The sequence below is a fragment of the Aplysia californica genome, unplaced genomic scaffold, assembly GCF_000002075.1.
Source record: "Aplysia californica isolate F4 #8 unplaced genomic scaffold, AplCal3.0 scaffold00991, whole genome shotgun sequence".
Taxonomy (NCBI): Eukaryota; Metazoa; Mollusca; class Gastropoda; order Aplysiida; family Aplysiidae; genus Aplysia; species Aplysia californica.
The window spans coordinates 94802-118339 of NW_004798261.1; the positions used below are offsets into that span (position 1 = coordinate 94802).

General features: G+C 40.8%; 1 protein-coding gene across 2 annotated transcripts in view; it reads left to right on the plus strand.

Annotated features, from left to right (window-relative positions):
- The first annotated feature begins 8690 nt into the window (after window positions 1-8690).
- LOC101860376 (chromobox protein homolog 1) overlaps window positions 8691-23538 on the plus strand; it is a 17158-nt gene continuing 2310 nt past the window's right edge. The window contains exons 1-6 of one of the 2 annotated variants that reach the window (XM_005111045.3): window positions 8691-8718; window positions 14291-14331; window positions 14922-15051; window positions 15982-16156; window positions 19156-19256; window positions 22396-22577. In XM_005111045.3, the coding sequence (XP_005111102.1) occupies window positions 14322-14331; window positions 14922-15051; window positions 15982-16156; window positions 19156-19256; window positions 22396-22540 (561 nt within the window). In that variant the 5' untranslated portion in view covers window positions 8691-8718; window positions 14291-14321 and the 3' untranslated portion in view covers window positions 22541-22577. Of the gene's footprint in view, window positions 8719-14290; window positions 14332-14921; window positions 15052-15981; window positions 16157-19155; window positions 19257-22395; window positions 23277-23538 lie in introns of those variants that run through there. The other variant, XM_013089588.2, reaches the window with a different exon arrangement.

Genomic DNA, 23538 nt, shown 5'->3' on the forward strand with positions numbered 1-23538 from the left:
GGGGGGGTTGTGAGGAGTGAACTTTATTTATTCGCTTCGTTACGTGATTGAACGGTTAGGGAAAAGAAAGCCAGACATTGCAGAAAGCCTATAACCTAGATTACAAAGTTATTTCTTCTCAGTAGGTTACCTAGACTTTTGAGAAATTTGAAGTTAAAATGTTTTTCTTTCACATAACCAGGCGCGGTTCATTCACTGGGCAAGACCGGGGGTGCCGGTCGGTTTTTGTCGGCTGTACAGTGGAGAAGAGATTCATAGATCTAGCTGACAAAATTTAGTTTCAAGTAATTACACATTAATATCCAATCAACCTATACTCGGCCGATTTGAAGGCGCTCTGAGAAACAATAGTGGTTGTTTGGTGTGTTGTCGCTCTACAAAGACTTGTTCCTTCATCTTTTGTTTATAACGCCGGCTCGTACGTTTAATCGCCCTTCGCAATGAGAAATTTATCTGCACACACATACACACAGATCCACACACACACAGATGCCCGTCAGTGACGTCAGCCTCCGGGCGAATTCAGCTTTTGGCCAGCTTTTGGCCAGCTTTTGGCCAGCTTTTGACCAGCTTTTGACCAGCTTTTGACCAGGAAGGTAAAAAGACGGCTTCTACCTGCCAATTGGCCTCTCTGTTACTTACAAAGGAAGGACACGTCTGCAGCACTAATACCTATTATATTACATACTTTTACCAGTTACATTCATCATTCAACCAGTCCCTTATTACTACTTGTACATCAATTGTTAGTATAATTATTTCTATTGCTTTTTAAGCCACCCATGGTTCTGTTTTGTGTTCTCTTCGTCCCCTACTTCCCGGAGTTCCCTTACTTGGTCAGGACCCTGGACCGGCGATCCTTCGTTCCGCCCAGTAATGTTATAGAGGGAATTTTGACGAGGAGAGGGAAGCGCCACGTTCGGCTGTCAGGGTCTGGGCCTAAAACAATACACCCTCTTCCTCCCCCGCCCCTTTTCCCTTTCCCTCTTTCCACCTTTACCCCAGCTAGACTCACATTTCTAAAATTAGCATTCGACACAGTTCTCTTAGAGCAGTGATCTGAGAGCAGAGAAGAGCAAAGAAGAGAAGAACATTTGAATTGGACCGGAAATTGTGGGCTAAATTTGTTCAATGTGTACGTGGTTGTGAGTCTAGTACAGTGTACAGTATCTGATTCTAGACTCCATCTGCGTGGGACAGCGTCATTGGAAAGGTATCAAGTGTCAGTACAGAGGTTTTATATTTTTACATAGCGAGTGCACGTCGAGACTTTCCTTGCGTGTGTGTGAAAAGTGGGTCTTTGGGTGATGTACAGGGGGCAGCGCTAAGGAGTGGTTGCTTCTAACTTTCAGTTTGTTTTCTAGTATACCGTAGAAGTATTTCTTGTTCCGTGCCGATTAAATCAGTTCTATCCGTATTTTATTGACCTCAAGTTCAATAAATGTCTTGAAGCTCAGATTTACGTTTTGAAGTTTGTAACGCCATGGATTTTCTTCTACTTCGAGTCGTAAACCCTTTTTATATATTACTCCTCCCCCTCCCAATCTCTTTCTCTCTATCTCTCTCATTCTGTCTCTCTCTCTCACCCACCCACCCCCCCCCCCCCTCCCAAACCAGGCGCGGTTCGTCCATAGAGTACGGTCGTGCAGTGCCGCCCTAAATTTTTCAATATTCTATTACGTAAAACACACACAATTATAAAATAAAAGAAGCCAGAAACAAACACTAGCCAAATATTATATATAAAAAGGTACTCACAGGCTCCATAACTGTTATTTCTCTGTCTATGACGCCGCAAAACATCTACTATGCCATGTCAAAGTCCATGCGCTTTAGCTAGACATAAAAAGGATACTAAACGGTGTAACCTGACCTATAAATCGCTCTTGGGGATAACCCAAGCGATGATGACACTCGTAGCGAGTTTGGCGGTACATTGATGTTAATAAGACGGCACATCTCAAATGTGCTCCTGTCGAATAGTGCCGAAACTCAGCCCACAGTAGTCAGTCTAAAAATAAACGCCACAGACCGTGCGCTATTCTTTGCCAATATTATGTGAGCCCCAGGGCAATCCAGCGGAGTGCTCAAGTGAATTGTGATTGGTTCATTGTTTGTTTTACCACTAGCCTATTTTAAGTGACTCTGTGACCGTGAACCTGTAGGAGGTGAACGTGACCGTCCTATGAGTTGTGCCTTTGAATGGTTTTGTACTGGAGTAGTGAAAGTCGTGCTGACAAAATGAGTTACTTCTCGTATTTTGGACATATGGACTTAGACATCAAATTAAAGGGCTTTTCAAGCCCTACAAGTTGGTGAAAAGATTATCTTTCTATCGTTTCTCAATTTCGAAATATGAAGGTTTGAATGAGGGAAGATGTAAAAGTTCAGTTTTGGGAAAATCGAGGTCAACGTTTCTGAACACATATTGAACAAAACTCCTTAGCAACCATGCCAAACAACAAAAGTGATTTCTTACCTGCATTACTTCTTTACTCATTTTGGCTTGGGGGAATGGCATGTGCACATGAGTGTTCAGTTCCAATACAAGATGAACGAAATTGATTTTTAGCTAACAAATAAATTTAGTACTAGAAATCAAAGCGACAAGTAAAAAGAATGAAAATAAAAGCACGAGGCCCTCCCTCACCAACCCAAAGATCCTAAAATTATACACCGTCTCATTTACTATGCCATTGACTATCTTCAGCATGCGATAGCCTAATTGTGCACGTCCACTTTTTAGCCCCACGAGCCGCACCTACCCCCCCCCCACACGCACAAAAACCTAAAGTGTACGGGTAGATATAAAATTGACCGTCAGTCTGTCCATCCAACTGTCTGTATGTCTGTCCGTCCATCTGTCTGTATGTCTGTCTGTCCGTCTGTCTGTCTCAGGCCGAGGATAAGAATATGCCTCACTACAGCCGTCACGTACAACCGTTTCAGTTTTATTGAGTTCGTGTTACATTGGTGCCCGTTCCACAGAAAAAGATCGCTACGCCCGAAGATCTTTACAACCGACTTCGCTACAAGTGGAGTGGACTGAATGACCATAGTCCCATCTTCCAAATCCCACCTTCTGTTTCCCATCTCTCACCTCTTGTTTCCCATGTACCGCATCCAATTTTCCATATCCCAAATCCCAACTTTAATTCTGTAAGCGCGCTTCGTTTTCTTTCACCTCATGGGGTGGAACTCCTGAAGCAGGCCAAAATATTAAATGATTTTTATACATCATTGTCGCCAATGTCCAAATCAGATTAGCTGTTTTCATTTAATACTGTTTTAACGGAATCAAAGTTTGGTCTCAATGAGATTTGTTTGATATATCCTCTTCGGAAGAGAGTTTATTTTTATTTTCCCTAACTTACAATTCACCCAGCACGACTACAGGGATCCATAATGTTAGTATGATGTCGATTTAGTCAGAGAAACTGCAGTCAGAATCAAACTTCCATGTAAAAAATGTAACAATCTGACAAGACTATATCGAAAATGCTCCCTCGAGAGAGAGGTAATGTGGTTCTCTTTTCCCAGTACCAGTCGTCGTGTTTCAAGGACCCAGATGATGGGGAAACAGCTACATGTGGTTGTTGTTTGAAGAGACAAGGACAGTTTGAATCTGCAAGACATTTGTTATAAAAGATCGCACCATCATGTCGTAACAAAAATGTAAAGCAATACTGCATTGTGTCGCCACAATACATTCACTTCTTAAGTTGGACAAAGAAATTTACTCTCATAGCACGTACTGTCATTATTTGTCTGGTAATTCTGTAATTAATATGATGTCGACCAGAGATAACTAGTTCGACTAATATTCTGATGTTAACGGGCGGTTATCTGTGTGGAGCAGCACATTAATCTGTCTTCACTGCTCCGTCTCTGACATGACCTCACTTGTGTTAAAAAGGGACATTAGACTGCAATATTTGCACTCTCTCCTTCTTTAAATCAGAATAAAAACAAAGAAATGTCATATTACAGGAATAAAAAAAAGAAACTTACCTCAGTGTAATGACCAAGCGTTCAACAGGAGACAATGGTCTTCGAAAATTAGTCCACTGCTTTGTAATGAGAGGAACCACCTTTTACAACAAACATTGAAATGTTGAGAGAGTTTCATTCTTATGCATTTGAGGCGTTTTTCTTTGTCGTCCAGAATCTGATTTATGAGGCGGTGGTACTCGCCGTAGATCTAAATCTATAATTATGCTTCTCTGTTGTTTGCTTTCATGTACCCAACATCGACGTCGACTTCCCCGTCGTCTGTTCAACCAATACAACATTAACCACGTAAAAAAAAACTTCTTCCTCATCCACTTGAATTTATGATCAACTGTAACTCGTAACAGACGACTGAACCCCCCCCCCCCCCCCGGGGCAGTGCCACTGACTCTAGTGTCTTTAGGCCATTCCCAAAGGTGGACATTTCTTGTTCAAGCACAGTAGAATTGTAAATGGGCTGACTCATGTCACGCTCATAGCTTTGTCAGATCTACAACAGGGAACTGCTGCTTTTTTTTTTTTCTTAATCCTTACTATTGTCATTTTCCTCTACTTCTTTTGTGTGTTTGTCACTCTCTTGTGACCTGCTATTTCCGGGGTGCCTTGATATTCGAAGCAGACCTTGTGCTGTTGAAACTAGAGAGGTGAGCAGAGTAAGTCTGATTCCTTGTAAAGACTTCTCTGTTGACACCCACCCCTTGGCTGTCATATGACCTTATGCAGTTGCGAGCGCCGTAAAACCCTCTACTATAAAAAAAAAAGACGACTGAAAACTGAAAATCATGAGAAAAAATTCCGACCATCGTCCACTCTGTTTGCATCGGGCGTCTTTTTTCCACGTGTCCCCCGCGCTGGAAAATCCTTCGCCGCCCCCGCTTCGCTGCCGCGTCCACTCTGTTTGAGCCTTTACTCCAATGTTCCACGTAGGACAAGGGACAACACTCATTTATATTGATTGAAGACCAAAAATACATAATACATATAGAAAAAAGTAATTATTATTTCCCTTGACTAAGACTAACATAGATAAAATTAATATTACAACCTGGAAATGGAAAACCAATCACAGGAGACTACTACTCGGGGTTGCTGATAAAATTGCGGTCTGAATTTGTGAGAAAAAGGCGTGGAAAACTCCGTTATGGGGTCCTCCTACTGCATGACAACGCCCCTGCGCACGGGGTACAACAAGCAGTCCAGACAGCAGAACAGTGCGACTTTGGAATCTTGACACACCCAGCTTACTCACCAGACTTACCCCCCCCCCTCTTAGACTTTTTTCTTTTTCCTAATCTTAAAAAATCACTCTAAAGACGCAATTTCCATGACAACGAGGACGCCATTGAAGCTGTTGAAGGCTGGTTTGGGGGCCATATTGGGTCATTTTTCTCTCAAGGACATTTGAAGGCCAAAGAGAGGAGGCAGAAATGTGTGACGTTCTACTTGGTGAATAGAGGAATAAAAGTACATGTATGTGTGCCAAGTTCCAAAGCTCCCTCTTTCTTTATTCAAAGACTTCTTGAGCCCCTCTCGTATAAAACGCCTGTCGTGCAACCAGTTAGAAAAGAACGTAGGGAAATCGGAAGAGCAGAGTAATAATTAGCCTGCAGAATTGAAAGAAGGGTGAGATGGGTCGCCTGAGAGTCAGGCTGAAGCAACTGCATCAAGTGAATTCGATTTTCATTCATTTTAAAAGCAAGAAAAAGTCCCTCACCCTGTCCATGCTTGAACAAAGATACCCATGAGAAGCATGGATAAGGATCTGTACACACGGATCTGCCACTGATGCTGTGAAAAGAGGAGGAGTCGGAGTGTAGGTACAGTTCCCAAATGGACGACGACAAGCAGAGGCAGTCCCAACGGGGCGACATTGTACAAACTACAGGGCAGAGACGGAGGCTATAATACATGCAGCAAACATCATCAAGAATGTGGTAAGCCCCCTAAGCCAAGTAGTATTCCTAACAGATGCCATGTCAGTACTGCAGGCAATCACTTCAGGCAAACTACCAAGGCTACGAAAAGTAATTGAGGACATCTCATGTCTGAGGATCATGCTGCAGTGGATTCCATCACACTGTGGTGTCTTGGGAAATGAGCAGGCAGACAGGATGGCCAAACAAGGAGCACAGAAAGAAAGAGAAACCAGACAACAGCGTTAACTACACAGAAATAAAAACTATTATAAATACACTATTTAAAGCACCTCAGACACCAGATGGCTACCATGAGCCCACCAAGAACAAGTGATTACCTTCAGACTAAGGACACAACACACAAGACTGAGATAATATATATACACATGTTTTAAACTAGTACAATCACCAAAATGCCAATGTGGAGAGGCAGACCAAACTGTTGAACATATCCTTCAGCACTGCAAGACACACAGGGCCCTGAGACAGGAAACCTGGCCAACCCCACTGACGCTACAAGAGAAGCTATACGGCCCGACAGATGAACTGAGCAGGACGGCCCAATTTATGACAGATACCAGACTTCAAGTATGATGGAATCGAGGAGAAGAAGAGGAAAAGCAAGAAGCCTACGTGATCAGGTATGGACTGAACGATTTAAATTCTCACACACTTATAAGAGCTCAAAGCCCAATTCTTAGTCGTTTTGAGTTACTAAGACCACATGAGTAAGAAAAAACTGCATGTTCTATCTGATGTATCTAAATCTTAAGATTATTCGGGTCGGTCGTTAACAAGATTCTAGAATTACATTTGAAAAAGCTCGGTTAAGTGAAAGTAAAACATTTTAACTTCAAATTTCTCAAAAGTCTAGGTAGCCTACTGAGAAGACATAACTTTGTAATCTAGGTTAGGCCTTGAGCAACGTCTGGTTTTCTTTTCCCCAGCCGTTAAATCGCTATTATTTTGTGTCTGTGGTCTAAGCCTCTCTCTTCGTTTCTGAAAAAAAAGTTTCACGGTATTTGCAACACAAATTGGTCATAAAGTGCCGAAGATATTGCTGTATTAGGTAGAAAACATAGGCCAACACCACCAAAAAAAAACACAAAAAAAAGATGAGAGATAAAGATGATATTACAGATATGTTTGAGGAAAGGAAAGAAGAGGCGCAAACCACACCGGGTCACCAGAAGAGCACCACCTGTAAGTAACGGCCCAAGTCTTTCTCTTACCAATAAAATGAGTCTGAATTTTACGTCTTCTGCTGACAGTGTAGCCTGAGTCTCTTTTATCAAATGACCAGCAAAGTATTTTCACTCTATTTTCATAGGTAGAAAAAATAGATGTAAACAAACTAACAAACCAAAAACAGCAAACAAACAAACAAACAAACAAACACCCCCCCCCCCCAGGCCCAGATTAACTGGAATTGAATAGGTGAAGTAGTGATTGCATTGATCACAGCACCTCACTGCACTCTTCTTTTCAGGAAGAGAGCCGAAGGCGTATCCATGTTGTACAATTAATGTTTTTGTTGCTCATGCAAGCGTTGTTCTGTTTTGGTTGTTCTGTTTTGGCAGTGAGTCAGCAAGATTGTTTATTTGGCTGCTTTTAACACGGCGCTGTGAAATCACTCTAGATCTACAATTTACACTTGTATTGTACGTATTATCTTTAAAATATACGAACACGCGTTCATTTAGAGTCATTAATATGGTGTTTGATTAGCATCAGTTGTGGCAGCAAACAGCTAGTAGATCTAAAAGTAATTTAGTTGTAGGCATAGAATTCTAACTAAGTGTAGAATTCTGTGGTAGTAGACCTGAAGTAGCGATTGGTAGCCTTATGATAATCGGCATTATTGACTAAAAAATATTGACAGTAGTGGCCTCGGAAGGCAAGTCGTAGACACGTTTGCGTAGACCAGCAGTAGCTGCAGCAACAACTGTAGTACTTAGATCTAGTAAGTAGTAGTAGTAGTAGTAGTAGTAGTAGTAGTAGTAGTAGTAGTAGTAGTAGTTACAATCAGGAAAAGACATGCACTTTTTGGGACATCTGAATAGCCATTAAAGGTTTTGAATATCTAGCTCTCACTAAAAAAAAAAAAATTTTTAAGGAGGCAGGGGTAGGCTCAGAGCAAACCTAGGCTAACTAATTAGTAGAGAGAAACTAAACAGAATGGGTAACAAGGAAAAATCGATCACTGACCTAAAACTACAGGAAATATGGGTTGGTTAAAGAAGCTTTTCTTTTTTATTCTTTCTTTTTTTTAAAAGAGGGTCCGATTAAAGGAGTGAAAGGAGAGCCATGATCGTCGATGTCTGCAGCAGATGGCACTATATGATGATGATGATGATGATTTCTAGCACGTTAGCCTGGATTCTAGATCTAGATTAGATCTTTTACTTTTACTAATTTTAGATATTCTAGTTTCTTGATCTAGCCAAGTTGGCCAAATTGTAGCAGCATTTTTTTCGTTTCTGTGTCAGAAAAAAAAAATCCCTCAAAACTTCATCAGAGCTCCTTTGATTTGATAGGCCACTATCATTATTTTGAAAAGAATCTTTCTTTTTCTTTTAAGCACCACTATCATTCATTGCAGTCATCAAAATTCGGCAGAAAGTAAATGACGCACTCAGGTACTTTGTTCTGTGCGTTGTTTGCGTTTTGAGGCCATCTTTTTATAAAAAATACTAAAAATCTGGAGCAGAACAACTTCGCGCGTATAATTTCCCGGATGTTGCTTTACGCATGCGTCGCAGCTGCAGGCACCATTGTGTACAGCCTAGTGGTGAGTTATCAAATTAAAATTTATGTTGTTTTACTTTAATATCGTTATTATTGTTGAATATTTGCTTGCCATGAACTAGTGCACTAGACGTTATAAGATCTTTCGTGAATACGACGTGCATATCCTCATCCTGTTCGGTGTGCATAGATCAGACTCATCATCGTTCTCATCATTGTCATTGACAAAATGGCGGGCTTTAGTTAATTTTGATGCCCAAAAGAGTGCTGATGAAGAGACTATTTTTGGAGGATTGTGCGTTTTATTTAATCTCTAATTAGCAACTCTACGTGTAGTTAAGCATCCCAAATTTCTACACTTTTCTACACAGATCTAGATCTCTAGATCTGCCTTTAGAGTTTTGTTATTGTTGGGACTCTGAGGCCTCAGGATGTGGAGGATGTAAACATGAAGCTACAGCACTAGATCTACAGCGATCGAGCACCTGGCCACCTCTATTCTCACCCGGAGTGAGAATAGTGCAGGCGAGTCTTGTGGCTATTCTCACCCGGTGCGCGTTTACCAACTTTTGCGTTCACCCTAAACCACAGAATTCTACACTGATAACAGAAAAATTGTAGAATTCTGTGCCGTGAACAAACGTTCCATTACAACTGTAGCCTACTAAAAGCGTACAATTTTGTCTGTGGGCAGTGGAGAAAGAGAGAGAGGAGTAGCGCGAGAATTTCCGGGCAAAACAAAATGGCGACCCGCGTGCGTAGTTCGGCTCGATTCGAAAAGTTAAGGCCACCTCTATTCTCACCCGGAGTGAGAATAGTGCAGGCGAGTCTTGTGGCTATTCTCACCCGGTGCGCGTTTACCAACTTTTGCGTTCACCCTAAACCACAGAATTCTACACTGATAACAGAAAAATTGTAGAATTCTGTGCCGTGAACAAACGTTCCATTACAACTGTAGCCTACTAAAAGCGTACAATTTTGTCTGTGGGCAGTGGAGAGAAAGAGAGAGAGGAGTAGCGCGAGAATTTCCGGGCAAAACAAAATGGCGACCCGCGTGCGTAGTTCGGCTCGATTCGAAAAGTTAAGGCCACCTCTATTCTCACCCGGAGTGAGAATAGTGCAGGCGAGTCTTGTGGCTATTCTCACCCGGTGCGCGTTCACCAACTTTTGCGTTCACCCTAAACCGCAGAATTCTACACTGATAACAGAAAAATTGTAGAATTCTGTGCCGTGAACAAACGTTCCATTACAACTGTAGCCTACTAAAAGCGTACAATTTTGTCTGTGGGCAGTGGAGAAAGAGAGAGAGGAGTAGCGCGAGAATTTCCGGGCAAAACAAAATGGCGACCCGCGTGCGTAGTTCGGCTCGATTCGAAAAGTTAAGGCCACCTCTATTCTCACCCGGAGTGAGAATAGTGCAGGCGAGTCTTGTGGCTATTCTCACCCGGTGCGCGTTTACCAACTTTTGCGTTCACCCTAAACCACAGAATTCTACACTGATAACAGAAAAATTGTAGAATTCTGTGCCGTGAACAAACGTTCCATTACAACTGTAGCCTACTAAAAGCGTACAATTTTGTCTGTGGGCAGTGGAGAAAGAGAGAGAGGAGTAGCGCGAGAATTTCCGGGCAAAACAAAATGGCGACCCGCGTGCGTAGTTCGGCTCGATTCGAAAAGTTAAGGCCACCTCTATTCTCACCCGGAGTGAGAATAGTGCAGGCGAGTCTTGTGGCTATTCTCACCCGGTGCGCGTTCACCAAATTTTGCATTCACCCTAAATCACAGAATTCCACACTGTGATAACAGAAAAATTGTAGAATTCTGTGCCGTGAACAAACGTTCCATTACAACTGTAGCCTACTAAAAGCGTACAATTTTGTCTGTGGGCAGTGGAGAGAAAGAGAGAGAGGAGTAGCGCGAGAATTTCCGGGCAAAACAAAATGGCGACCCGCGTAGTTCGGCTCGATTGGAAAAGTTAAATAGCCGTAGCATCTTTGTAGACAACCAAATTTATTTACTTTTGTGTTTTAACATCATTTTTTAACTTTGTTTTGGTCAATTTGATCGTCCACACCGATAGACAGTATTCAGAAAGAGACAGAGAGAGAAAGAAGAGGGGAGGAGTTGATCTTGCGAGAACTTCCGGGCGGGTGCGAATAGCCACTTTCCGAGCACCTACACTACACTACAGTCTAATCTAGATTTCTAGATTCTAGATCTAGATCTGGGAGGACTTCCGTAACGAGGAACCATTATGAGACAGCAGAATTTAGGGCTTGGGGTAGGGGTTGAGTACGGTAGAATTAGGTCTACTAGATGGCCACCTCTATTCTCACCCGGAGTGAGAATAGTGCAGGCGAGTCTTGTGGCTATTCTCACCCGGTGCGCGTTCACCAAATTTTGCATTCACCCTAAATCACAGAATTCCACACTGTGATAACAGAAAAATTGTAGAATTCTGTGCCGTGAACAAACGTTCCATTACAACTGTAGCCTACTAAAAGCGTACAATTTTGTCTGTGGGCAGTGGAGAGAAAGAGAGAGAGGAGTAGCGCGAGAATTTCCGGGCAAAACAAAATGGCGACCCGCGTAGTTCGGCTCGATTGGAAAAGTTAAATAGCCGTAGCATCTTTGTAGACAACCAAATTTATTTACTTTTGTGTTTTAACATCATTTTTTAACTTTGTTTTGGTCAATTTGATCGTCCACACCGATAGACAGTATTCAGAAAGAGACAGAGAGAGAAAGAAGAGGGGAGGAGTTGATCTTGCGAGAACTTCCGGGCGGGTGCGAATAGCCACTTTCCGAGCACCTACACTACACTACAGTCTAATCTAGATTTCTAGATTCTAGATCTAGATCTGGGAGGACTTCCGTAACGAGGAACCATTATGAGACAGCAGAATTTAGGGCTTGGGGTAGGGGTTGAGTACGGTAGAATTAGGTCTACTAGATGGCCACCTCTATTCTCACCCGGAGTGAGAATAGTGCAGGCGAGTCTTGTGGCTATTCTCACCCGGTGCGCGTTCACCAAATTTTGCATTCACCCTAAATCACAGAATTCCACACTGTGATAACAGAAAAATTGTAGAATTCTGTGCCGTGAACAAACGTTCCATTACAACTGTAGCCTACTAAAAGCGTACAATTTTGTCTGTGGGCAGTGGAGAGAGAGAGAGAGAGAAAAAGAGAGAGGAGTAGCGCGAGAATTTCCGGGCAAAACAAAATGGCGACCCGCGTAGTTCGGCTCGATTCGAAAAGTTAAATAGCCGTAGCATCTTTGTAGACAACCAAATTAATTTACTTTTGTGTTTTAACATCATATTTTAACTTTGTTTTGGTCAATTTGATCGCCCACACCGATAGACAGTATTCAGAAAGAGACAGAGACAGAGAGAAGAGGGGAGGAGTTGATCTTGCAAGAACTTCTGGGCAAAACAGTTGTAATGGAAAGTTTGTTCACGGCACAGAATTCTACAATTTTTCTGTTATCACTGTAGAATTCTGTGGTTTAGGGTGAACGCAAAATTTTGTTGGCCTAGATCTAGGCTATAACGGTGAACGCGCACCGGGTGAGAATAGCCAAAAGACTCGCCTGCACTATTCTCATCCCGGGTGAGAATAAAGGTGGCCCATACAAATAATCGATAATATTCGTAGTTCTGCTGTTACTTTCAAAACAAGCCTTGTCCGCTGTCTGGTAACTGCGTGTTCACACCAAACACTCGGACGAGCGACTGTCTTTCTCTAACCCTCACACAACTACATGTAACTGTGCTGACAAGACTAACATACGGCCGTTGTCGTTGCTTTAGTCTGAACGCATTATGGGGGATAAGAGATTTGTTGGTACAATTGGTCGGTTGGCCGCCGTCGTTATCCTAGAGTACTAGATCTAGAAGTAGAACGACTGTCGCTCATCCGAGTGTTTTGTGTGAACGCGCAGTTAGTCGGAACCGTTAGTAAAATTGTTTTATTCGCGTCACGTGACATATCATCGCCGTGTGAGTTCTGCGTTTCGGGGACCGTCCGTTGGTGGGGTCAACTTAGGTTCATGTATTTTAGGATTTATTGGTGGGGTGGGTGTATAGACACTTGGACTAGGAGTGCTTGAAGTGATTCTTCAGGATTAAAAAAAAATAATAACTCGTGCGCGCGCGCAAACACACACACGCGCGCGCGCGCCTGCAAACAAACAAAGACACTCAGAGTGCATATAGGCCAAGTAATGGATGGTCACCCCTGGAAAAATATTAAGTCAGCTTTGGGAGTCACCTTGGTGATTTGCTGTTGATCCCGATTTTTTTCACCAAATCCCGATTTTTTCTCCCTGATATCCTGATTTCGAGGTTTCATAGAGTGGCAGGTCTGTGACCGTGGTGACCCTGTGCGAACTGTGGTCTTTTCTTTACAAAGGATAATATAATAGTAGGGCCGGGCAGTGGGCAACGGTATGGGAAGAAATTAAATATAGGATCTAGATCTATTTCCAAAAAAAGGGGGGTGAAGGTGGTGGGGCGGGCGTGGGTAAGTAAGATGGAGAAAGAAAAAGGAAAAGTAAGAGAGAGAGAGAGAGAGAAAGTGGAGGGGGGGGGGGGGGGGCTGTCTTATAAGGACTGATTATGAATTTTATGTTTTGATCCCTTTGTAGTCATGAAGCGCAGTGTAATAGCCTACCACTAGTTTAAAGTCCGAATAGCAACAGGAGACTATCCTATTCGGACTCGAGTATAATAGACCTCGCTTATGGTACAACCGGTGCTTGCGCTCTCGCACTGGAATTTGAGTCCGAATAGCTACTTCGTTGTGGCAAAGCGGGCCGGCACGGTGGTGAGATCTAGAATCTAGATCTAGTCAGCACATGAAGCTGCAGCGAGCACCTAGCACACCTGTGATTGGCCCAAATATAGATGAAATTTCCCTATCTATTTTTGTCGTCTTCTGGGGCTTCCCTTGCCTTTTGGCTAGATCTCACCATGGCGGGCCTGCTTTGCGCTAAACATGTGGTGGGCTGCGTTACTAGAAAACTAAGTTTCATCGCGTACTACTTGGGCTGTGTGCCCTTGTGTGTGTTTACAACTTTGAGAAGGTAAATTTATGAAACGAGAATTGCTGGGATTGTTTATTAAAGACGACATAAATTACTAGACTACCAAAAAGCACAAACTCTTCGAGAACTTGTTAAATTACTGGCGAGGGAAATCCAAGAGTCTGTGGGGACACCCTGGAAGATGACGGAAATATGTCATCTGTATATTTGGGCCAATCAGAGAGGTGTGCTAGGTGCTCGCTGCAGCTTCATGTTTACAGTACACACGTGCGTCGTTTTTTGTTTCCCTATTTTTTAAATTCTATATTCTATTGCAGATCAACTGTTGCTGTTTGTTTTTGTCTGGGCTGGACTCATTTTGTAGACTGCGCATTTTTCCCCCTTTGTTCAGTTGTTGACATGGATTGATTCATTCAAAGGATATTTTTATTGTAATTTACAATCCAGTGAAGACACATCTCATTTTTAACCAACTTTAGATTTTTGAAAGCTTTGTCCAAGTTGTGAAAAGGAGTCCTAGGCCTTCATGATGATGCCAATTAAGTATGAACAATTTTTGTTTCAGAATAGAGTTGCTGAGGTGACAAACTTTCACAATGTCTGCTGGTAAGTAAAGTATTTGTATTGTTTGTTTTTTCATCTTTTTCCACCATTTTGAACTGTCGTTAGAGTCAGCAAACGCGGAGCATTGATTAATGTATTTATTATTTTGACTTAATTTTTACACTCCCTGTGTTTGGTTAATTTGAGCAGCTGAAATGAATTGAAATGGGTGACATCAATCAGGCTCAGGGATTGATAAATGGTAATGGTAGCTTAAAATTTTTGTTACGAAGTGACTATTTCTCCGAGCACTGGGGAAAATAAAATTGAACTCTTTTTTTCTCCGAACGGTTTCTGATCTCAAGATTTTTTGGTTATTTGCGAGATTTAGGCGTCATCCTTTCATTCTGCGAGGACGAGGAGGAAGCATTTTTGCATCGAATTCAATTTCTAGAGCTAGAGATTTTTAAGTGTATGAATAACTTTAACTTTTACTTTCATTTTCAGTTGGATGTATAGGCTAGTATAGGGTCAAAAATTCATCATTACCTCTCGTCATTTATTATTCAAGTGCTTGGGCTGGACATTCATTGGTATTTGGTATTGTATGTATTTATCTAATCTATGTATTTTAAAATTATTTCTTTTTACAGAAAAGAAAGAAGATCCAGTCGAAGGAGAGGAGGAGGAGGAAGAAGAAGAATTCACAGTTGAAAAAGTTGTCGACTCTCGGATGCGTGGTGGAAAGAAGGAATATTTATTGAAATGGAAAGGCTATCCAGAGTAAGATTTTTTTTGTTTTTTTTTTGGTGTAAAACTAAATTTAGTAATCTCCTGTTAATATACATACAAAGAGATTGCGGGAATTCCTGCAATTTTGACTCTGACTTAAATTTTCCGACCAAATATAACTGGCATGCCAAAATTTTCTATTTTAGCAAATAATATATTTATAGGAACGAAAATGCGAACTAAGAAAGGGAAGATGCATTTCCGGCTGTCATTTGCGTTTCACCAAATATAGACAAAAGTGCACACGCCTATTGGCTTGTTCGGTTTGGTTAGATAGGGCTAGCCAGATTTAGGACAGTAAGCGACCATTGTGGCACAAACCCATTGCCTGACTTAAGGCCTCAAATTGTTTCGAAGGTCGCGAATCAGGCGATCGGTTTGTGAGCACCGATCCCTAAATGAGCCATTATTTGAAGCTGGGTAATTGTCAGTAGGCCATGTGTGCTGTTTTCCACAAGGGAAAGTTGTCGTTCTTGTGGGTGCTCATTCAAAGTTTAGTTTTTTTTTTCTGCCGGAAGTTTTTTTATTACAACTATTTGTGTGTTTCAGTGTAACTCATTGGTTTGGTGACTTTATGAGTGTGTAGGTTTGGAGGTAGATCGTTTAAATTCCATTTTAAAGTTGGTGCAATTGCATGAATGTGAGACATGGAAGATCGACTAGAAAGTTCAAACAGTTATAAATAGATTTTGGCCAACTTCAACATTGAAACCGTCGCCTCAGTCTATAGATGTTCATAGGGATATTTTTAGAGGTCTGAAATTTTATTCTACTAAAATTCCTTGATTTAGGCACAGTGGTCTTGTTGTAAAGAGTCGTCGTGTTGTAAAGAGTCGTGCTTTTGGTCTCGGTACAGAATTATTTCTTACCCCAACATGTGCATGCATTTCATGCCCATTGTTTTATTTTGTCTCTCTACAGCTCTGAAAACACATGGGAACCAGAAGAGAACTTAGACTGTCCAGACTTGATCTCAGCGTTTGAAGAGAAAAAGAAAAAGAGAGATTCTGAAAAAGGCACGAAAAGAAAATCCACCACAAACGGAGCTAAAGATGACCCTTCAAAGAAGAAAAAGAAGGATGTTGGGAAATCAGGGGTGAGTAATTTTTAGCTAAATATTTTGCAAGGTTTTTCTCTTCTTGGGGGTTAGACTGAATTTTTGGGGGGGGGGGGGGATATCCTTAAAAAAATAAAAGTTATGCGTTGAATGTGTTCATAATCTATCCTGTGTCTACTTTAAGCTTACCGAGAAGGATGAAAGAGACAGCTTAGAAAGACAGGCCTCCACGTCCACAAACAGATTTTGGCAACTGAACGTAACGTCAACACCCTGATTGAAAACAACAAGAGACAATTCTATCTTAACAAATTTCAAAATGTAAACTCCTGCAAGGAACTTTTTCGATTGTCTGATCAATTATTGGGAAGGGAGAATTGTACACGGTTTCCACCTGGAACTGATAAAGAACTTTGTAATTTTCTGCACTTTTTCAATGATAAAATTGAAAGAATAAGAACTGATTTAGACTCTGATATGTTAGATGTAAATACAAATATAGTTGTTGTGAAAATCTTGCAATTATGAACAAATCAACATTGAGTGAATTTATAGTGGTATCAGAGAAAGATGTCATTAAGTATATCAAAGTGTCCCCCGCTAAAACATGCGACTTAGACCCAATACCCACTTCATTGTTAGTTACGTGCATCTAAGATCTCGCACCATATGTTACTCGTTTTATTAATATGTCACTCACCACTGGAATCGTACCTGATCTTTTCAAACAAGCCATTGTAAAACCTTTACTTAAAAAACAAGGTCTTGATGAAAACGACATGAGAAATTTTAGGCCATTTTCCAATCTAAACTTAACTTTTTATCAAAAATCCTGGAGGAAATCGTTTTGTGTCAAGTTCAACAACATCTAAAGGCCAATGACATGGAAGAACCTTTTCAATCTGCTTATAAAAGGCACCACAGTACGGAAACCGCTCTTTTAAAGGTATCATCTGATGTTTTAAATGAAATCGATAATAAAAAAGTATGTGTTTTGGTTCTGCTTGATTTGTCAGCAGCGTTCGATACCATCGACCACGAAATTTTACTAGAGAGATTGGAAAAGTCATTTTTACTTTCAGGTACTGTTCTAATGTGGTTTAAATCATATCTAGACAATAGATTTATGTCAATGAAAATTGGCAATGATGTGTCAGATAGGTTACCTCTAAAATACGGAGTTCCTCAGGGTTCGGTCCTTGGTCCTGTCATCTTTACAATGTACACGCAAAGTCTGTCACCAATAATTTCTTTATATGCCCTCAATTACCATCTTTATGCAGATGATACACAGCTGTATGGATTCACTACAACTGACAATGTACACAATCTCATAGATAGAATCGCCAGATGTATCAATGATATAAGAAAATGGATGTTCAAGAACAAATTAAAATTAAATGAGGATAAGACCGAAATATTATTTCTTCGTAGCAGCGCATGCAATGAAATCGACAATATCAGAATAAACGTCAATGGCCACGAAATATCAGCCCAAACTAAAATAAGAAATTTAGGTGTGCTAGATCAAGATATATGTCAATGAAATACCATGTATCCAATCTTTGTAAAAATCTATATCTCCAGCTGAAGAAAATAGGGAGCATTAGAAAATATCTATCTGTTGGTGTCACCAAAACTTTAATAACATCACTTATATTGTCAAGGATTGATTATTGCAATTCCTTACTGGCTGGTGTACCTGATGAACAGTTACAACAACTACAAAGAGTACAAAATATTGCTGCCAAAATAATTACTAAAAAACTAAAGTATGATCATGTGACTCCTATTGTAAAAGCATTACACTGGCTCCCAGTGAAAGAGCGTATCATATATAAAATGTTTAACTTGCTACAAGTGCTTAATTGATTTATCACCGGACTATCTAAAACAGCTTTTAACACCCTATGTGACTCCTAGAATGCTCAGATTATCTAGTGACAAAACAACCCTTGTTGAGCCTAAAATAAATTACAGATCATATGGCCAACGCTCTTTTTCATATTTTGCCCCACTTGTTTGGAATAGGCTTCCAAAAACTCAGAGAAGCAGAAAATCTAGAAATTTTAAGAAGAAACTAAAATCATTTCTATTTTCATCATATTTTGATTAGACAGAATGCATCCAAACTGTAGATCGTTGTGAGTTTGTATGTGCATATGTATGTGAGTATGTATATGTGTGTGGTGCGTGCGTGAGTGAATATGTGTTTGCATGAGTATGTAACACTATGTACCTTTAAAATTGATTTGTAAATCCATTATATGTATCATGTTAAGCGCATAGAGCATTGCATAAGTGGATATGCGCTATATAAATGCAATCCATTATCATTATTATCATATTGAAGAAAATAGGTTGTGCCAAAATAGCCAATCTGGGTTATGCTTCTTGTTTGTGAAATAGACATTGAAAATTAAAGCAATATCATTTTTCGTTAAACTGATGTTAGCTTAAGAAGTGACAGTGATACGATTGCCATGTTGTACCACATAATTTATGAGGGAAGTTCAAAAATTTTAATCGGCCCAGTCAACACAGGTATAAAATTCCTCTGCTAATAACAAGCTCTGCATATCACTGTTTTTGGCATTAAATTTTGTTTTTTGATTGCCTGAAAAAGTATTGGTAACACCCCTGATTCAGGTACTTGAAAATTTGCTTCTCAGTTACTCCAACCAATTCCACTCTCCTGGTGTGAATAGGATTTTCGGGCTTTGCATACTCTCCCTCGCGAAGGTCTTTCTGTATTTACTTTCAGGGGCACAAATCTGTTTGAGAGTTTAAAAAAAAATCTAAAGGCTTTTTCGTTCAGCGCTGTCCTTTGCCAGTAAATTTTTAATGTGAGAATGTTGTTCGGGAAGTAGTGTGTGTGTGTGTGTGTTAATAGTCTCTATTTCTGTCCTTTTTTTACATTAGTTGAGTGATAATTCTGTGTTGTAAAGTGCTTAGAACCTTCTAGGATGACGCACTATGTTTCCATTGTCACCTATGTTTCATAATGTTGTGTGTCATTTTTTCTGTATTAAAATCAGGATGGTGACAACAAGCCTCGGGGATTTGACAGAGGGTTAGCGCCGGAGAGAATTATTGGTGCGACAGACAGCAGTGGAGAGCTCATGTTCCTCATGAAATGGTAGGTGTTGATTAGGAGCTTCAACTGGTAGCTGCTGCTAGTTGTTTTGTTGTCGGTGAAGCCGTCCTGTGAACTATTGTGAAGGGAACCAAATCGAGTCCCGTGCACTCAAATGTGAAAACTCGTGACCAAACTGAAACTGAAATAGAATAGTTTGTAAAGCAAAGAGAGCTTACTGTTTTGTGGAAACTTGCGCTATACAAATGCTAACTGTTATTTGAAGTGTGTGGAATTATTTGACTTTAGTAGACCTACATGTTTGCCGACAATCGTCTGAAATCCGACTATCGCGACCCGACCCGCGAACCGGCCGATGCTATCGCTAGGCCCACCTGTATCAGTCAATGTGCGTAGTGCGAGGCCTGGCCGACTGCCAGCGCCCCCTTTTTCTCCCGTCGGCACTTTCGTTTTCGTGCCGGCGTCTGCGTTTCCGACATAATTGTCGGAACCTAAGTAGAAATGCGAATACGAAAAAGGACGACGACCTAAATTATCTACTTTCAGTTTCGTGCTCGAGCGGCCATTTTGAATTTCGTTTGTTGACAAATTCAATTGTTGAGATCGTGTGGATTCATTCACTCACTTGACTTGTTCTAATAGAATCTAGATCTAGATTTTTATAGATCATTATAGACCTCAATGGAGGATTCATATTCCAATTCTATTGTGTCAAACCCTATCGTAGTCATAGGTTGTGCTGTAATATTAATGTTGGTAAAAAGTATTTCATCAGGTGCGTGAATTATTTAGAATCTATACTCAGCTGAGTCCCTCTTTTCGGAATCGGATGCGGATTTTTAGTTCAAGGCCTATTCCTATTCACTTGTTCTACAAGATATCGATCTAGATTTATTTAGATTACTAGATCTAGATCTATATATGGTATGGAGGATTCATACTCCAATTCTATTGTGTTATTGTATCAAACCCTATTATAATAGCAATGTAGATGTAGGCCATTATTTTTTATGCATGCTCTTTGTTTTGGAGTGGGGTTTTTTTTGTTTTTTTTTCATTTTGGACTTGTGCTGGCCTTTTTACATGAGGCCCGTTGCAGGTTCTTTTTTTGGGTAGTTCTAGGGTTAGGGTTAGGTCTCTTCTTTATTGTGTTTGTTGGGGTGGTCGCTTGTTACTCGGAAAAGTCCTTCCTTATGACACCCACAAAATTTAAGCTCTTATTGGGGGGGGGGGGGTGCGCGCAAAATTTTCAGACAGTCTGGTTGAGGCTCACATGCAGGTCTACTTTAGCTGGATAGTCATCGGTCTGATACGACCTGTCTTGAGACGGAGAACAGTTACTTTTTCCCTTGAAGCACCAAGGTCCATCGCAGATCATGAGACAATTTTAAACTAATGGAATTTGGCCCTTTTTAGAAATGAATGGGGGGGGGGGGGCCTTCAGATTGCCGTTTCTTTGCTATTTCGCTCTTCTGCTTTTTGTCGTTAAAATGATGTTAGTTGTTTGTATTATATTCGAGTATGTGGAACTGGGGAATCGTCGTGGACAGCAAAGCACTTCGCGGTCGACCTGATAAAAAATTGACACCCGTGCATTTGAATGCTTAGCGGAAAGATTGATCATTAAATTACCACCTTTTTATTGGTGAACTATAAACCTTTGGGTGGGGTTTCCTGTGGTATATTTTTTGGGTTTAGTGACTGAAAAACATTTTTCTTCTCTAAAATTGTCTCCTTTCACCCCCTTTCCTGCTCTCTAATGTTCTGTTGTCTGATTTTGTCTCCGCTTTCTGGGCTCCTGACTCCTTCTGCAGTCTTTCTACTGCTTCTCCATGGCTCCTCCTTACAGCTGTCTTTCAGCCAGACCCCTGATCTACTGGTAGGAAAGGTCTACACCTATCCTTCTCGGACAAGGGCGAAAAATCTCAAGAGGTCACGTGTGGAAGTTGGGCACCTTAAAGATCCCTTTGTGGCCCAAAATCAATAAAAGTAGGCTTTGGCCGCCACCCTGGCAAAATTCCAAATTTCTTACCAGCTGAAAATGTGTGTCCCGTGCGCTCATATGACTATGCAGTTGCGACCGCTGTAAAATACTTAACACCCCCCAAGTTTTCAAAGATCATTTTGTACGTTAAATTTGTAAAAACTGGCTCAAGATAGTATTAGAAAGATCAGTTATTTTCTGTGAAAATAATGGTCATCAGTTTGGAATTGTTTTGCATCATTACTTTCGCTAAACTCCGAAAGCATGTGACGCCCCACACATGAAGCACTCAGTATAGTCTAATTCGCTCACCGCGTGGACTGGTGTGGCGCCGGCTTGAACAGTGATTGGTGTTTATGTCGAAATAACGACAGATTATCAAATTTGAGGCAATAAAATACTGATTCGCAATGATCTGTCAAATAAGAAAATTAGGCTCTCTATGTTACAGTGATTGTACTCTGTTAATGTGGAGAGGTTTAGTGCACTTGGAACTCTTTTATTATCTGTCAAACATGGGGTTGCAGTCAGTTAGTGAATTAAGCAATATTTGATTATATTTAAACAGCTAAAGATTTACTAAGAGCGATAAAATGGTACCAAAATTCTCAGGAAACAGGCCTTTCAAATGGAACAGATCAATTTGGCATACAGCTACTTTGAGTTTCGTTTCTGGTACCTATTTATTGCTTCAAACTAATAGACCTGTAAGTGTTCCGGTTATTTTGACTCTGGCTAAAAAAAATTCTGACCATCTCCTCCTGCCAGCAAAAATTTTCTATTTTGTCATTTTTCTTCTTCCTCGTTCTCGTTCTATTTTGTCAAATATGCGGACTAAGAAAAGACGACTATTTCTTGCTGCCATTTGCATTTCCCAAATATATAGACAAAGTTGTATTATCATACCCAGTGCCCATTCGGTTTGATAGGTGGGGGGCTAAGCTCCTTCAGATTTTCCGGCAATTTTTCTGAGGGTCTCTTACAGGTCTGAACTAAATAAACTGGTGGTTGACAGTTGTTCTAGTAACTCTAGTGTGATTTGCTCCTTCTTGCTTATCTAACTTCTATCCTCGGATCTTTCAACTAGTATGTTGCTCCCTTGTAATACAGCTAATGTTAAGCACTTACGTTACATACTTGTTTTTCAAAACTTCACGAAAGATATTTTATATTTAATAATTATTTTCTTCTTTCCAGGAACGGTAGTGATGAAGCAGATCTCGTTCCGGCTCGACAGGCAAACGTAAAATGTCCTCAAATCGTCATCGCGTTTTATGAGGAGAGACTCACCTGGCACACGCACAATGATAACGACGACGACGACAAGAAAGCCGAGGGTTGAGGATCTCCAGCAGACAACAGGGAAATATTACTTTTGGGTGGGTCAGTGGGTGGATATTGTATAATTTAGCATTCATTCTCTCTCTCTCTCTCTGGCTGTCTCTCTCTTTTACTCTCTCCATCTCTTTCCTCCTTCATTTGCTTTTCTCCTTGATTTGTGCACCTAGGCCAATTGGAGATGAACCTTTTCGCACTGACCGCGCCACATGAGCGCTGTTTTTCACTCCGTGAGATGCAGAGAGCTCCACTATGGTGCTGGCAGACGCATGACCTTTTCACGTAGTCCCGTGCCGCCCTGACACTCAGGTAGTTGTGTTTGCCACAATGTGCTTGCTTTTTCAGTTATTTGACTTTGACACTTTCAAAAAGTATTTACATATTTTTTCCAGGATTGTTTCGTCGAGTCAGTTGCCTGAGCGTTTTTTGGTTTACAAGCAAATGTCTAAGACCACTCCACTTAAACAACACATTTGACTAAAGCGGTGAAAGTTTTTTTCGTTGAAAATGCCAGGAAATTGCTAATATTTAAAGAATAGCGCTCAGAAAGTAATAGTCTTTAAAGTGTGCACCTTGAACGCTGGAGTGTGCGAAAAGGTTGAAATACAGTATGTTGAGTAGATCAGGTGTGAGTACCTCTCCACTGGTATATTTCATTTGTTCTAGTTCGAAGCCTGCTGTCTAAGTTGAGAAGAGTAAGAAGGCATGCATGTGTGGAAAGATGATCCTGAAAAAAAAAATTGTTTGCATTGATTATCGCTTTATTATTTTATAAAATGTTTTTAGATATGTTGTTTTGTTAAAGTCTTTGTTTTTCTGTCTCTTTTTTTTCCCCCATTCTCTTCCGGTTATTTTTATATATGAATGTGTGCTGGAATCCTCCCAGACCATACTTCTTCAAACATATGCTTGGGTCATGTTTATTTTGATGGAATGCCCCTGACACTTGCATATGATACGATGTTGTAACGGTTCAAATGAGAGGACTCCACTGGCATGTCG